The sequence below is a fragment of the Bombina bombina genome, chromosome 1 (genome assembly GCF_027579735.1).
Source record: "Bombina bombina isolate aBomBom1 chromosome 1, aBomBom1.pri, whole genome shotgun sequence".
NCBI lineage: Eukaryota > Metazoa > Chordata > Amphibia > Anura > Bombinatoridae > Bombina > Bombina bombina.
In genome coordinates this window covers 8,499,881-8,515,530 of record NC_069499.1, presented here as the reverse complement: position 1 = coordinate 8,515,530, position 15,650 = coordinate 8,499,881, and the positions used below count along the sequence as shown (strand labels likewise).

The 15,650-nt window shown below is 42.7% G+C and overlaps 1 protein-coding gene across 1 annotated transcript in view; it reads left to right on the top strand.

Moving 5' to 3' along the window:
* The window catches only part of TTLL5 (tubulin tyrosine ligase like 5), a 273,384-nt gene that overhangs the window by 108,786 nt on the left and 148,948 nt on the right, over positions 1 to 15,650 (top strand). The window contains exon 13 of the mRNA XM_053697018.1: positions 7,046 to 7,154. Coding sequence (XP_053552993.1) covers positions 7,046 to 7,154 — 109 coding nt within the window. The remainder of the gene's footprint in view (positions 1 to 7,045; positions 7,155 to 15,650) is intronic.

Sequence of the window (15,650 nt, the reverse complement as noted above, 5' to 3'; positions counted from 1 at the left end):
TCTATCCTTTTACACAAACGTCTGTCAGAAGTTCCAGACGTTCAGGCTTTTTGTCAGGCTTTGGCCAGGATTAAGCCTGTGTTTAAGACTGTTGCTCCACCGTGGAGCTTAAACTTAGTTCTTAACGTTTTACAGGGTGTTCCGTTTGAACCCCTTCATTCCATTGATATCAAGCTGTTATCTTGGAAAGTTCTGTTTTTAATGGCTATTTCCTCGGCTCGAAGAGTCTCTGAGTTATCGGCCTTACATTGTGATTCATCTTATCTGATTTTTCATTCAGACAAGGTAGTTCTGCGTACTAAACTTGGGTTTTTACCTAAGGTAGTCACTAACAAGAATATCAATCAAGAGATTGTTGTTCCATCATTGTGCCCTAACCCTTCTTCAAAGAAGGAACGACTTCTGCACAATCTAGACGTAGTCCGTGCCCTGAAATTTTATTTACAGGCAACTAAAGATTTTTGCCAAACTTCTTCCCTGTTTGTCGTTTATTCTGGACAGAGGAGAGGTCAAAAAGCATCTGCTACCTCTCTCTCTTTCTGGCTTCGTAGCATAATACGTTTAGCCTATGAGACTGCTGGACAGCAGCCTCCTGAAAGAATTACAGCTCATTCTACGAGAGCTGTGGCTTCCACGTGGGCCTTTAAGAATGAGGCCTCTGTTGAACAGATTTGCAAGGCTGCAACTTGGTCTTCTCTTCATACTTTTTCCAAATTTTACAAATTTGACACTTTTGCTTCTTCTGAGGCTGTTTTTGGGAGAAAGGTCCTTCAGGCAGTGGTTCCTTCCGTGTAAAGATCCTGCCTGTCCCTCCCGTCATCCGTGTACTTTTAGCTTTGGTATTGGTATCCCATAAGTAATGGATGACCCGTGGACTGACTACACTTAACAGGAGAAAACATAATTTATGCTTACCTGATAAATTCCTTTCTCCTGTAGTGTAGTCAGTCCACGGCCCGCCCTGTTTTTTATGGCAGGTCTAAATTTTAAATTAAACTGCAGTCACCACTGCACCCTATAGTTTCTCCTTTCTCGTTTGGTTTTGGTCGAATGACTGGGTATGACGTAGAGGGGAGGAGCTATATAGCAGCTCTGCCTGAGTGATCCTCTTGCACTTCCTGTTAGGGAGGAGTTAATATCCCATAAGTAATGGATGACCCGTGGACTGACTACACTACAGGAGAAAGGAATTTATCAGGTAAGCATAAATTATGTTTTCGTTTTTTTGATCCGTTTTTTGAACTAAGGGGTTAATCATCCATTTGCAAGTGGATGCAATGCTCTGCTAGCCTATTACATACACTGTAAAAATTTCGTTTGATTTACTGCATTTTTTTCACTGTTTTTCAAATTCTGACAAAATTTGTTTCTCTTAAAGGCACAGTACCGTTTTTTATATTTGCTTGTTAACTTGATTTAAAGTGTTTTCCAAGCTTGCTAGTCTCATTGCTAGTCTGTATAAACATGTCTGACATAGAAGAAACTCCTTGTTCATTATGTTTAAAAGCCATGGTGGAACCCCCTCTTAGAATGTGTACCAAATGTACTGATTTCATTTTATGCAATAAAGATCATATTCTGTTTTTAAAAAAATTATCACCAGAGGAATCTGACGAGGGGAAAGTTATGCCAACTAACTCTCCCCACGTGTCAGACCCTTTGACTCCCGCCCAAGGGACTCATGCTCAAATGGCGCCAAGTACATCTAGGGCGCCCATAGCTTTTACTTTACAAGACATGGCGGCAGTCATGGATAATACACTGTCAGCGGTATTAGCCAGACTACCTGAACTTAGAGGTTAGCGAGATAGCTCTGGGGTGAGACAAAATGCAGAGCATACTGACGCTTTAAGAACCATGTCTGATACTGCCTCACAATATGCAGAAGCTGAGGAAGGAGAGCTTCAGTCAGTGGGTGATGTTAATGACTCAGGAAAGATACCTGATTCTAATATTTCTACATTTAAATTTAAGCTTGAACACCTCCGCGTGTTACTTAGGGAGGTTTTAGCTGCTCTGAATGACTGTGATACCATTGCAGTGCCAGAGAAATTTTGTAGACTGGATAAATGCTTTGCAGTGCCGGTGTGTACTGATGTTTTTCCAATACCTAAAAGGTTTACAGAAATTATTAATAAGGAATGGGATAGACCAGGTGTGCCGTTCCCTTCCCCTCCTATTTTTAGAAAAATGTTTTCCAATAGATGCCACCACACGGGACTTATGGCAGACAGTCCCTAAGGTGGAGGGAGCAGTTTCTACTCTAGCAAAGCGTACTACTATCCCTGTCGAGGACAGTTGTGCTTTTTTAGAGCCAATGGATAAAAAATTAGAAGGTTACCTTAAGAAAATATTTATTCAACAAGGTTTTATCCTACAGCCCATTGCATGCATTGCCCCTGTCACTGCGGCTGCGGCGTACTGGTTTGAGTCTCTGGAAGAGGCTTTACAGGTAGCGACTCCATTGGATGACATACTTTGCAAACTTAGAGCACTTAAGCTAGCCAATTATTTTATTTCTGATGCCATTGTTCATTTGAATAAACTAACGGCTAAGAATTCTGGTTTTGCTATACAGGCGCGCAGAGCGCTATGGCTTAAATCATGGTCAGCTGACGTGACTTTAAAATCTAAGCTACTTAACATTCCCTTCAAGGGGCAGACCCTATTCGGGCCTGGTTTGAAGGAGATTATTGCTGATATCACGGGAGGAAAAGGTTGTGCCCTTCCTCAGGACAGGTCCAAATCTAGGGCCAAACAGTCTAATTTTCGTGCCTTTCGAAACTTCAAGGCAGGTGCGGCATCAACTTCCTCTAATAATAAACAAGAGGGAACTTTTGCTCAATCCAAGACGGTCTGGAGACCAAACCAGACCTGGAAAAAAGGTAAGCAGGTCAAAAAGCCTGCTGCTGCCTCTAAGACAGCATGAAGGAACGACCCCCTATCCGGTAACGGATCTAGTAGGGGGCAGACTTTCACTCTTCGCCCAGGCGTGGGCAAGAGATGTTCAGGATCCCTGGGCGTTGGAAATTATATCCCAGGGATATCTTCTGGACTTCAAAGCTTCCCCCCCCCAAAAGGGAGATTTCACCTTTCACAATTATCTGCAAACCAGATAAAGAGTGAGGCATTCTTACACTGTGTACAAGACCTCCTAGTTATGGGAGAGATCCATCCAGTTCCAAAGGAGGAACAGGAACAGGGTTTTTACTCAAATCTGTTTGTGGTTCCCAAAAAAGAGGGAACCTTCAGACCGATTTTGGATCTAAAGATCTTAAACAAATTCCTCAAAGTTCCGTCGTTCAAGATGGAAACTATTCGTACCATCCTACCACTGATCCAGGAGGATCAATATATGACTACAGTGGATCTAAAGGATGCTTATCTTCACATTCCGATACACAAAGATCATCATCGGTTTCTCAGGTTTGCCTTTCAAGACAGGCATTACCAGTTGTAGCTCTTCCCTTTGGATTAGCTACAGCCCCAAGAATCTTTACAAAGGTTCTAGGGTCGCTTTTGGCGGTCCTAAGGCCGCGGGGCATAGCAGTAGCCCCTTATTTAGACGACATCCTGATACAGGCGTCAAACTTCCAAATTGCCAAGTCTCATACGGACGTAGTACTGGCATTTCTGAGGTCGCTTGGGTGGAAAGTGAACGAGGAAAAGTGTTCTCTATCCCCAGTCACAAGAGTTTCCTTTCTAGGGACTCTGATAGATTCTGTAGAAATGAAAATTTACCTTGACGGAGTCCAGGTTATCAAAGCTTTTAAATTCCTGTCGGGTTCTTCATTCCATTCCGCGCCCTTTGGTGGCTCAGTGTATGGAAGTAATCTGCTTAATGGTAGCGGCAATGGACATAGTGCCGTTTGCACGCTTACATCTCAGACCGCTGCAACTATGCAGGCTCAGTCAGTGGAGCGGGGATTACACAGATTTGGCCCCTCAACTGAATCTGGACCAAGAGACCAGGGATCCTCTTCCCTGGTGGCTATCTCGGGTCCATCTGTCCAAAGGTATGACCTTCGCAGGCCAGATTGGACTATTGTAACAACAAATGCCAGCCTTCTAGGTTAGGGTGCAGTCTGGAACTCCCTGAAGGCTCAGGGATCATGGACTCAGGAGGAGTCTCTCCTTCCAATAAATATTCTGGAACTAAGAGCGATATTCAAGGCTCTTCAGGTTTGGCCTCAGTTAGCAACTCTGAGGTACATCAGATTTCAGTCGGTCAACATCACGACTGTAGCTTACATCAACCATCGAGGGGGAACAAGACGTTCCCTAGAGATGTTAGAAGTTTCAAAAATAATTCACTGGGCAGATATTCACTCTTGCCACCTATCAGCTATCCATATCCCAGGTGTAGAGCACTGGGAGGCGGATTTTCTAAGTCGTCAGACTTTTCATCCGGGAGAGTGGGATCTCCATCCGGAGGTATTTGCACAACTGATTCTCCGTTGGGGCAAACCAGAACTGGATCTCATGGCGTCTCGCCAGAACGCCAAGCTTCCGTGTTACGGATCCAGGTCCAGGGATCCCAAGCCGACACTGATAGATACTCTAGCAGCGCCCTGGTCTTTCAACCTGGCTTATGTGTTTCCACCGTTTCCTCTGCTCCCTCGACTGATTGCCAAGATCAAGCAGGAGAGAGCATCAGTGATTCTGATAGCACCTGCGAGGCCACGCAGGACCTGGTATGCAGATCTAGTGGACATGTCATCCTTTCCACCATGGTCTCTGCCTCTGAGACAGGACCTTCTACTTCAGGGTCCTTTCAACCATCCAAATCTAATTTCTCTGAGGCTGACTGCCTGGAGATTGAATGCTTGATTTTATCAAAGCGTGGCTTCTCTGAGTCAGTTATTGATACCTTAATACAGGCACGAAAGCCTGTCACCAGGAAAATTTACCATAAGGTATGGCGTAGATATCTTTATTGGTGTGAATCCAAGGGTTACTCATGGAGTAAGGTCAGGATTCCTAGGATTTTATCTTTTCTCCAAGAAGGTTTGGAAAAAGGATTGTCAGCTAGTTTCTTAAAGGGACAGATTTTTGCTCTGTCTATTCTTTTGCACTAGCGTCTGGCAGATGTTTCAGACGTTCAGGCATTTTGTCAGGCTTTAGTTTGAATCAAGCCTGTGTTTAAACCTGTTGCTCCACCATGGAGCTTAAACTTGGTTCTTAAGTTTCTTCAAGGAGTTTCGTTTGAACCTCTTCATTCCATAGCTATCAAACTTTTATCTTGGAAAGTTCTTTTTTTTTTTTTTTTTTTTGGTAGCTATTTCCTCGGCTCGTAGAGTCTCTGAGCTATCTGCCTTACAATGTGATTCTCCTTATCTGATTTTTCATACGGATAAGGTAGTCCTGCGTACCAAACCTGGGTTCTTACCTAAGGTGGTATCTAACAAGAATATCAATCAAGAGATTGTGGTTCCATCCTTGTGTTACACAATCTGGACGTGGTCTGTGCTTTAAAGTTTTACTTACAAGCTACTAAAGATTTTCGTCAAACATCTGCTTTGTTTGTTGTCTACTCTGGACAGAGGAGAGGTCAAAAGGCTTTGGCAACCTCTTTTTCTTTTTGGCTAAGAAGCTTAATCCGCTTAGCCTATGAGACTGCTGGACAGCAGCCTCCTGAAAGGATTACAGCTCATTCCACTAGAGCTGTGGCTTCCACTTGGGCCTTTAAAAATGAGGCTTCTGTTGAACAGATTTGCAAGGCGGCGACTTGGTCTTTGCTTCATACTTTTTCAAAATTTTACAAATTTGATACTTTTGCTTCTTCGGAGGCTATATTTGGGAGAAAGGTTTTACAGGCAGTGGTTCCTGCCTTGTCCCTCCCTTCATCCGTGTACTTTAGCTTTGGTATTGGTATCCCACAAGTAATGGATGATCCGTGGACTGGATACACCTTACAAGAGAAAACACAATTTATGCTTACCTGATAAATTTATTTCTCTTGTGGTGTATCCAGTCCACGGCCCGCCCTGTCATTTTAAGGCAGGTAATTTTTAAATTTAAACTACAGTAACCACTACACCCTATGGTTCCTCCTTTCTCGGCTTGTTTTCGGTCGAATGACTGGCTATGACAGTTAGGGGAGGAGCTATATTACAGCTCTGCTGTGGGTGTCCTCTTGCAACTTCCTGTTGGGAATGAGAATATCCCACAAGTAATGGATGATCCGTGGACTGGATACACCACAAGAGAAATAAATTTATCAGGTAAGCATAAATTGTGTTTTTGTGTAAGGTGTGAGCTGACGTATTGTATAAACAGGTGTGTGTTTTGCAGTAAGATGTGAGCTGACATATTGTGTAACGTTGTGTGTTTTGCAGTAAGGTTTGAGCTGACATATTGTGTAATGTGTGTTTTGCAGTAAGGTGTGAGCTGACGTATTGTGTACCGTGTGTTTTGTGTAAGGTGTGAGCTGACGTATTGTGTAACGTTGTGTGTTTTGTGTAAGGTGTGAGCTGACGTATTGTGTAACAGGTGTGTGTTTTGCAGTAAGATGTGAGCTGACATATTGTGTAACGTTGTGTGTTTTGCAGTAAGGTGTGAGCTGACGTATTGTGTAACGTGTGTTTTGTGTAAGGTGTGAGCTGACGTATTGTGTAACGTGTGTTTTGTGTAAGGTGTGAGCTGACGTATTGTGTAACAGGTGTGTGTTTTGCAGTAAGATGTGAGCTGACGTATTGTGTAACAGGTGTGTGTTTTGCAGTAAGATGTGAGCTGACGTATTGTGTAACGTTGTGTGTTTTGCAGTAAGGTGTGAGCTGACGTATTGTGTAACGTGTGTTTTGTGTAAGGTGTGAGCTGACGTATTGTGTAACAGGTGTGTGTTTTGCAGTAAGATGTGAGCTGACATATTGTGTAACGTTGTGTGTTTTGCAGTAAGGTGTGAGCTGACGTATTGTGTAACGTGTGTTTTGTGTAAGGTGTGAGCTGACGTATTGTGTAACGTTGTGTGTTTTGTGTAAGGTGTGAGCTGACGTATTGTGTAAGGTGTTTGCTGACATATGGTCTAACGTTGTGTGTTTTGCAGTAAGGTACAGGCACGCTTGGCTTTCTCCTCCTACCTCCAGCGAGTGCAAAGCCGGCTTCAGAGTGTATTAGACCCCAGCAGACTGAGACCAAATGAAGAGGAGCAGATGGTGAGCATTAAATATTGCTCTTTCATGCTGACATCCTAACATCACCCATAAAGCAACTGTACACTTATCCACCCCACCTTCGCCTATACATATTCCCCCTACATCCACTTACACATATCCGTCCCACGTTCACCTACACATATCCGTCTTACGTTCTCTCGTGTGATGATCGTCTTTTCTGATGGAAGTTATATGCCATTTTTCTTTCCTAAGATATGGTGGGAATATCACTCCTGGCCAGCAGGAGGAGGCAAAGAGCACCACAGCAAAGCTGTTAAAGGGACAGTCAAGTCCAAAAAAATCTTTAATTTTTTAAATAGGGCATGTAATTTTAAACAACTTTCCAATTTACTTTTATCAACAATTTTGCTTTGTTCTCTTGGTATTCTAGTTGAAAGCTAACCTAGGAAGGCTCATATGATAATTTCTAAGCCCTTGAAGGCCGCCTCTATTTTATTTACTTTTCACAGCAGGGGAAGCACTAATTGGCTAAAATGCAAGTCAACAGATAATAACTAAAAGTCATGTGATTAGGGGCAGTCAGAAGATGCTTAGATACCAGTTAGTCACAGAAATAAAAAGTATATTAATATAAAAGTGTTGGTTTTGCAAAACTGGGGAATGGGTAATAAAGGGATTATCTATCTTTTTAAACAACAATAATTCTGGTGTTGACTGTACCTTTAAAGGGACACTGAACCCAATTTTTTTCTTTTGTGATTCAGATAGAGCATGCAATTTTAAGCAACTTTCAATTTTCTCCAATTATCAATTGTTCTTCATTCTCTTGCTATCTTTATTTGAAAAATAATGCATCTAAGCTTTTTTTTTTTTTTGTTCAGTACTCTGGACAGCACTTTTTGATTGGTGGATAAATTTATCCACCAATCAGCAAGAACAACCCAGGTTGTTCACCAAAAATGGGCTGGCATCTAAACTTACATTCTTGCATTTCAAATAAATATACCAAGAGAATGAAGAAAATTTGATAATAGGAGTAAATTAGAAAGTTGCTTAAAATGTCATGCTCTATCTGAATCACAAAAGAATTTTTTTTGGGTTCAGTGTCCCTTTAAGTATCACTCCCCTTCCCACAATTTCCAGTCATTCTCTTTGCCTCTGTCTATGGAGGAAGTTTTTTTGTGTCTGAAGAAAATTGGATTTCTCTTGTTAAGTGTATTCAGTCCACGGGTCATCCATTACTTATGGGATATATTCCCTTCCCAACAGGAAGTTGCAAGAGGATCACCCAAAGCAGAGCTGCTATATAGCTCCTCCCCTCACATGTCATATCCAGTCATTCTCTTGCAACCCTCAACATAGATGGAGGTCGTGAGAGGAGTTTGGTGTTTTATACTTAAAGGGACACTGTAACCAAAAAAATTCTTTCGTGATTCAGATTGAGCATGGAATTTTAAGCAACTTTCTAATTTACTCCTATTATAAAATCTTCTTCATTCTCTTGGTATCTTTATTTGAAATGCAAGAATGTAAGTTTAGATGCCGGCCCATTTTTGGTGAACAACCTGGGTTGTCCTTACTGATTGGTGGATAAATTCATCCACCAATCAAAAAGTGCTGTCCAGAGTACTGAACCCAAAAAAAGCTTAGATGCCTTCTTTTTCAAACAAAGATAGCAAGAGAACGAAGAAAAATTGATAATAGGAGTAAATTAGAAAGTTGCTTAAAATTGCATGCTCTTTCTGAATTACAAAATAAAATTTTTGGATTCAGTGTCCCTTTAATTATTTCTTCAATCAAAAGTTTATTTTTAAATGGCACCGGAGTGTGCTGTTTTTTTCTCAGGCAGTATTTGGAAGAAGAATCTGCCTGCGTTTTCTATGATCTTAGCAGAAGTAACTAAGATCCACTGGCTGTTCTCGCACATTCTGAGGAGTGGGGTAACTTCAGAAAGGGAATAGCGTGCGGGGTCTCCTGCAAATAAGGTATGTGCAGTAAAATATTTTTCTAAGGAATGGAATTGACTAAGAAAATACTGCTGATACCGATGTAATGTAAGTAAAGCCTTAAATGCAGTGAAAGCGACTGGTATCAGGCTGATTAATGTATATGCAGTAAAGTAATTTTCTAAGGAATGGAATTTGACTAAGAAAATGCTACTAATACTGAATTAATGTAGTAAGCCTTAAATGCAGTAGAAGGACTGGTATCAGGCTTATCAATAGAGATACATACTCTTTATAAAAGGATGTTTAAAACGTTTGCTGGCATGTTTAATCGTTTTTGTGAGGTTCATTGGTGATAAAACTTATTGGGGCATAAATTTTTCCACATGGCTGACTTATATTTCTGCATAGAAACAGTTAACTGAGGCTCCCACTGTTGTAATAATGAGTGTGAGTAGCGTTTTCTACATTACTTGTAAATTTATTTTAAAGTGTTTTCCAAGTCTGCTAGTCTTATTGCTAGTCTGTTTAAACATGTCTGACACAGATTAATCTGTTTGTTCACTATGTTTGAAGGCCAGTGTGGAGCCCCATAGAAATATGTGTACTAAATGTATTGATTTCACTTTAAATAATAAAGGTCAGTCTTTATCTGTAAAGGAATTATCACCAGACAACGAGGGGGAAGTTATGCCGACTAACTCTCCTCACGTGTCAGTACCTTCGCCTCCCGCTCAGGAGGCGCGTGATATTGTGGCGCCAAGTACATCAGAGACGCCCATACAAATCACTTTACAAGACATGGCTACTATTATGAATAATACCCTGACAGAAGTATTATCTAAATTGCCAGAATTAAGAGGCAAGCGCGATTGCTCTGGGATAAGGACAGAGCGCGCTGGTGCTGTGAGAGCCATGTCCGATACTGCGTCACAGTTTGCAGAACATGAGGACGGAGAGCTTCATTCTGTGGGTGACGGATCTGATCCAGGGAAACCGGATTCAGAGATCTTTAATTTTAAATTTAAGCTTGAGAACCTCCGTGTATTGCTAGGGGAGGTTTTAGCGGCTCTGAATGACTGTAACACAGTTGCAATTCCAGAGAAATTATGTAGGCTGGATAGATACTATGCGGTACCGGTGTGTACTGACGTTTTTCCTATACCTAAAAGGCTTACAGAAATTATTAGCAAGGAGTGGGATAGACCCGGTGTGCCCTTTTCCCCACCTCCTATATTTAGGAAAATGTTTCCAATAGACGCCACTACACGGGACTTATGGCAGACGGTCCCTAAGGTGGAGGGAGCAGTTTCTACTTTAGCTAAGCGTACCACTATCCCGGTGGAGGATAGTTGTGCTTTTTCGTATCCAATGGATAAAAAATTAGAAGGTTACCTTAAGAAAATGTTTGTTCAACAAGGTTTTATCTTACAGCCCCTTGCATGCATTGCGCCTGTCACTGCTGCTGCGGCATTCTGGTTTGAGTCTCTAGAAGAGGCCATTCACACAGCTCCATTGGATGAAATTATGGACAAGCTTAAAGCACTTAAGCTAGCTAATGCATTTGTTTCCGATGCCATTGTACATTTAACTAAACTAACGGCTAAGAACTCCGGATTCGCCATCCAGGCGCGCAGAGCACTATGGCTTAAATCCTGGTCAGCTGACGTGACTTCTAAATTGCTTAATATTCCTTTCAAGGGGCAAACCTTATTCGGGCCCGGCTTGAAAGATATTATCGCCGACATTACTGGAGGTAAGGGTCATACTCTTCCTCAGGACAGGGCCAAATCAAAGGCCAAACAGTCTAATTTTCGTGCCTTTCGAAACTTCAAGGCAGGAGCAACATCAACTTCCTCCTCTCCAAAACAGGAAGGAACTGTTGCTCGTTACAGACAGGCCTGGAAAACTAACCAGTCCTGGAACAAGGGCAAGCAGGCCAGAAAACCTACTACTGCCCCTAAGACAGCATGAAGGGATGGCCCCCTATCCGGAAACGGATCTAGAAATAGTGGGGGGGCAGACTTTCTCTCTTAGCCCAGGCGTGGGCAAGAGATGTCCAGGATCCCTGGGCGTTGGAGATCATATCTCAGGGATATCTTCTGGACTTCAAAGCTTCTCCTCCACAAGGGAGATTTCATCTTTCAAGGTTATCAGCAAACCAATTAAAGAAAGAGGCATTTCTACGCTGTGTACAAGACCTCCTAGTAATGGGGGTGATACACCCAGTTCCGCGGACGGAACAAGGGCAAGGATTTAACTCAAATCTGTTTGTAGTTCCCAAGAAAGAGGGAACCTTCAGACCAATCTTGGACTTAAAGATCTTAAACAAATTCCTAAGAGTTCCATCATTCAAAATGGAAACTATTCGAACCATCCTACCCATGATCCAAGAGGGTCAGTACATGACCACAGTGGACTTAAAGGATGCCTACCTTCACATACCGATTCACAAACATCATTATCGGTACCTAAGATTTGCCTTTCTAGAAAGGCATTACCAGTTTGTAGCTCTTCCCTTCGGGTTAGCTACGCCTCAGAGAATTTTTACAAAGGTTCTGGGCTCACTTCTGGCGGTTCTAAGACCGCGAGGCATAGCGGTGGCTCCGTATCTAGACGACATTCTGATACAAGCGTCAAGTTTTCAAATTGCCAAGTCTCATACAGAGATAGTTCTGGCATTTCTGAGGTCGCATGGGTGGAAGGTGAACGTGGAAAAGAGTTCTCTAATATCACTCACAAGAGTCTCCTTCCTAGGGACTCTTATAGATTCTGTAGAGATGAAAATTTACCTGACGGAGTCCAGGTTATCAAAACTCCTAAATGCTTGCCGTGTCCTTCATTCCATTCCACGCCCGTCAGTGGCTCAGTGCATGGAAGTAATCGGCTTAATGGTAGCGGCAATGGACATAGTGCCATTTGCGCGCCTGCATCTCAGACCGCTGCAATTATGCATGCTAAGTCAGTGGAATGGGGATTACTCAGATTTGTCCCCTCTACTAAATCTGGATCAAGAGACCAGAGATTCTCTTCTCTGGTGGTTTTCTCGGGTCCATCTGTCCAAGGGTATGACCTTTCGCAGGCCAGATTGGACGATTGTAACAACAGATGCCAGCCTTCTAGGTTGGGGCGCAGTCTGGAACTCCCTGAAGGCTCAGGGATCGTGGACTCAGGAGGAGAAACTCCTCCCAATAAATATTCTGGAGTTAAGAGCAATATTCAATGCTCTTCTAGCTTAGCCTCAGTTAGCAACACTGAGGTTCATCAGATTTCAGTCGGACAACATCACGACTGTGGCTTACATCAACCATCAAGGGGGAACCAGGAGTTCCCTAGCGATGTTAGAAGTCTCAAGGATAATTCGCTGGGCAGAGTCTCACTCTTGCCACCTGTCAGCGATTTACATCCCAGGCGTGGAGAACTGGGAGGCGGACTTTCTAAGTCGCCAGACTTTTCATCCGGGGGAGTGGGAACTTCATCCGGAGGTGTTCGTTCAGCTGGTTCATTGTTGGGGCAAACCAGAACTGGATCTCATGGCGTCTCGCCAGAACGCCAAGCTTCCTCGTTATGGATCCAGGTCCAGGGAGCGGCGCTGATAGATGCTCTAGCAGCCCCTTGGGTTTTCAACATGGCTTATGTGTTTCCACCGTTTCCGCTGCTGCCTCGACTGATTGCCAAGATCAAACAGGAGAGAGCATCGGTGATTCTGATAGCGCCTGCGTGGCCACGCAGGACCTGGTATGCAGACCTAGTGGACATGTCGTCCTGTCCACCATGGTCTCTGCCTCTGAGTCAGGACCTTCTAATACAAGGTCCTTTCAACCATCCAAATCTAATTTCTCTGACTGACTGCATGGAGATTGAACGCTTGATCCTATCAAAGCGTGGCTTCTCAGAGTCAGTTATTGATACCTTAATACAGGCACGGAAGCCTGTTACCAGAAAAATTTACCATAAGATATGGCGTAAATATTTATATTGGTGCGAATCCAAGAGTTACTCATGGTGTAAGGTTAGGATTCCTAGGATATTGTCCTTTCTACAGGAGGGTTTAGAAAAGGGCTTATCTGCTAGTTCGTTAAAGGGAGAGATTTCTGCTCTGTCTATTCTTTTACACAAACGTCTGGCAGAAGTTCCAGACGTCCAGGCTTTTTGTCAGGCTTTGGCTAGGATTAAGCCTGTGTTTAAGACTGTTGCTCCGCCGTGGAGCTTAAACTTGGTTCTTAAAGTTCTTCAAGGTGTTCCATTTGAACCCCTTCATTCCATTGATATTAAGCTTTTATCTTGGAAAGTTCTGTTGTTGATGGCTATTTCCTCGGCTCGAAGGGTCTCTGAGTTATCTGCCTTACATTGTGATTCTCCTTATCTGATTTTCCATTCGGACAAGGTAGTTCTGCGTACTAAACCTGGGTTTTTACCTAAGGTAGTTTCTAACAGGAATATCAATCAGGAGATTGTTGTTCCATCATTATGTCCTAATCCTTCTTCAAAGAAGGAACGACTTTTGCATAATCTAGACGTAGTCCGTGCCCTGAAGTTCTATTTACAGGCAACTAAAGATTTTCGTCAAACTTCTTCCCTGTTTGTCGTTTACTCTGGACAGAGGAGAGGTCAAAAAGCTTCGGCAACCTCTCTCTCCTTTTGGCTTCGTAGCATAATACGTTTAGCCTATGAGACTGCTGGACAGCAGCCCCCTGAAAGAATTACAGCTCATTCCACTAGAGCTGTGGCTTCCACCTGGGCCTTTAAGAATGAGGCCTCTGTTGAACAGATTTGCAAGGCTGCGACTTGGTCTTCGCTTCACACCTTTTCAAAATTTTAAAAATTTGACACTTTTGCTTCTTCGGAGGCTGTTTTTGGGAGAAAGGTTCTACAGGCAGTGGTTCCTTCCGTTTACGTTCCTGCCTTGTCCCTCCCATCATTCGTGTACTTTAGCTTTGGTATTGGTATCCCATAAGTAATGGATGACCCGTGGACTGAATACACTTAACAAGAGAAAACATAATTTATGCTTACCTGATAAATTTATTTCTCTTGTAGTGTATTCAGTCCACGGCCCGCCCTGTCTTTTTTTAAGGCAGATCTAAATTTTAATTAAAACTCCAGTCACCACTGCACCCTATGGTTTCTCCTTTCTTGTCTTGTTTCGGTCGAATGACTGGATATGACATGTGAGGGGAGGAGCTATATAGCAGCTCTGCTTTGGGTGATCCTCTTGCAACTTCCTGTTGGGAAGGGAATATATCCCATAAGTAATGGATGACCCGTGGACTGAATACACTACAAGAGAAATAAATTTATCAGGTAAGCATAAATTATGTTTTCTTTACTAAGATATGGTGAGTCCAGGACTTGAGTAATTACTGTTGGGAATATCACTCCTGGCCAGCAGGAGAAGGTAAAGAGCACCACAGTTAAACTGCTAAGTATCACTCCCTTACCCACAACCCCCAGTCATTCTCTTTTCCTTCGTTGCATGGAGGAGGTGAAGTTTAGGTGTCTGAAGAAAAATTTAGATTTAAAAGGACATGAAACTTTCTAATTTACTTCCATTATCTCATTTGCTTCATTCTCTTGATATCACTTGCTTAAAAGCATATCTAGATATGCTCAGTAGCTGCCGATTGGTTGCTGCACATAGAGGCCTTGTGTGATTGGCTCGCACATGTGCATTGCTATTTCTTCAACAAAGGATATCTAAAGAACTGAGCAAATTAGATAATAGAAGTAAATTGGAAAGTTGTTTAAAATTACATGCCCTATCTGAATCATGAAAGTTTAATTTTGACTAGACTGTCCCTTTAATCTACAAACAAGTTTTGGGGTATAGCCGTATTCCACGTCATTCCTTGCAGTGGGGTAGTGGTGGCTTTAAAGTAGTTAGGAACTTGTAAGAGGTACTTACTGCGTTTTCCTAACAATTGCTGCCCTAGTTTAGAAAGCCAGAGTTGGCTACTCTGTTCTTTCTTTTTCAAAGGTCTCTGTGAGGAACTGTGTCTTCTCATACCTTGTAACTGTCTACATGCCGGACAGCAGAGCAGGTAAGTGCTTTTCTTCCAGTTGGGGAGACACTTAACAAATTAAAAGACACTGCTTTTCTTTTTTAAGACACGATGAGTCCACGGATCATCTTAATTACTAATGGGATATTCACCTCCTGGTCAGCAGGAGGAGGCAAAGAGCACCACAGAAGAGCTGTTAAATAGCTCCTCCCTTCCCTCCCACTCCAGTCATTCTCTTTGCCTACGTTAGTAATAGGAAGTGGTAAAGTGAGGTGTTAGATTAGATTCTTCAATCAAGAGTTTATTATTTTTAAAGTAGTGCAAGATTGTGCTGCTTTGTCCTAGGGTGTAGCCGTAGTCCATGTCAGTCTCTTTAGAGGGCATTGGTGGCTTTAGAGCAATGGGAACTTGTGGGACATAATTCTCACTGCGCCTCCCATACATTGATGCTGCCCTAATCCTGATAACCTAAGTAAGTTAACTCAGGCTTTATCTTTAGCCACAGGACTATGTGAGTGAGAGGACCTCTTAAACCTGCTGAGCTGCCCTGCTGTCGGGCAGATTTTAAAGGTAAGTGCTGACTTTTT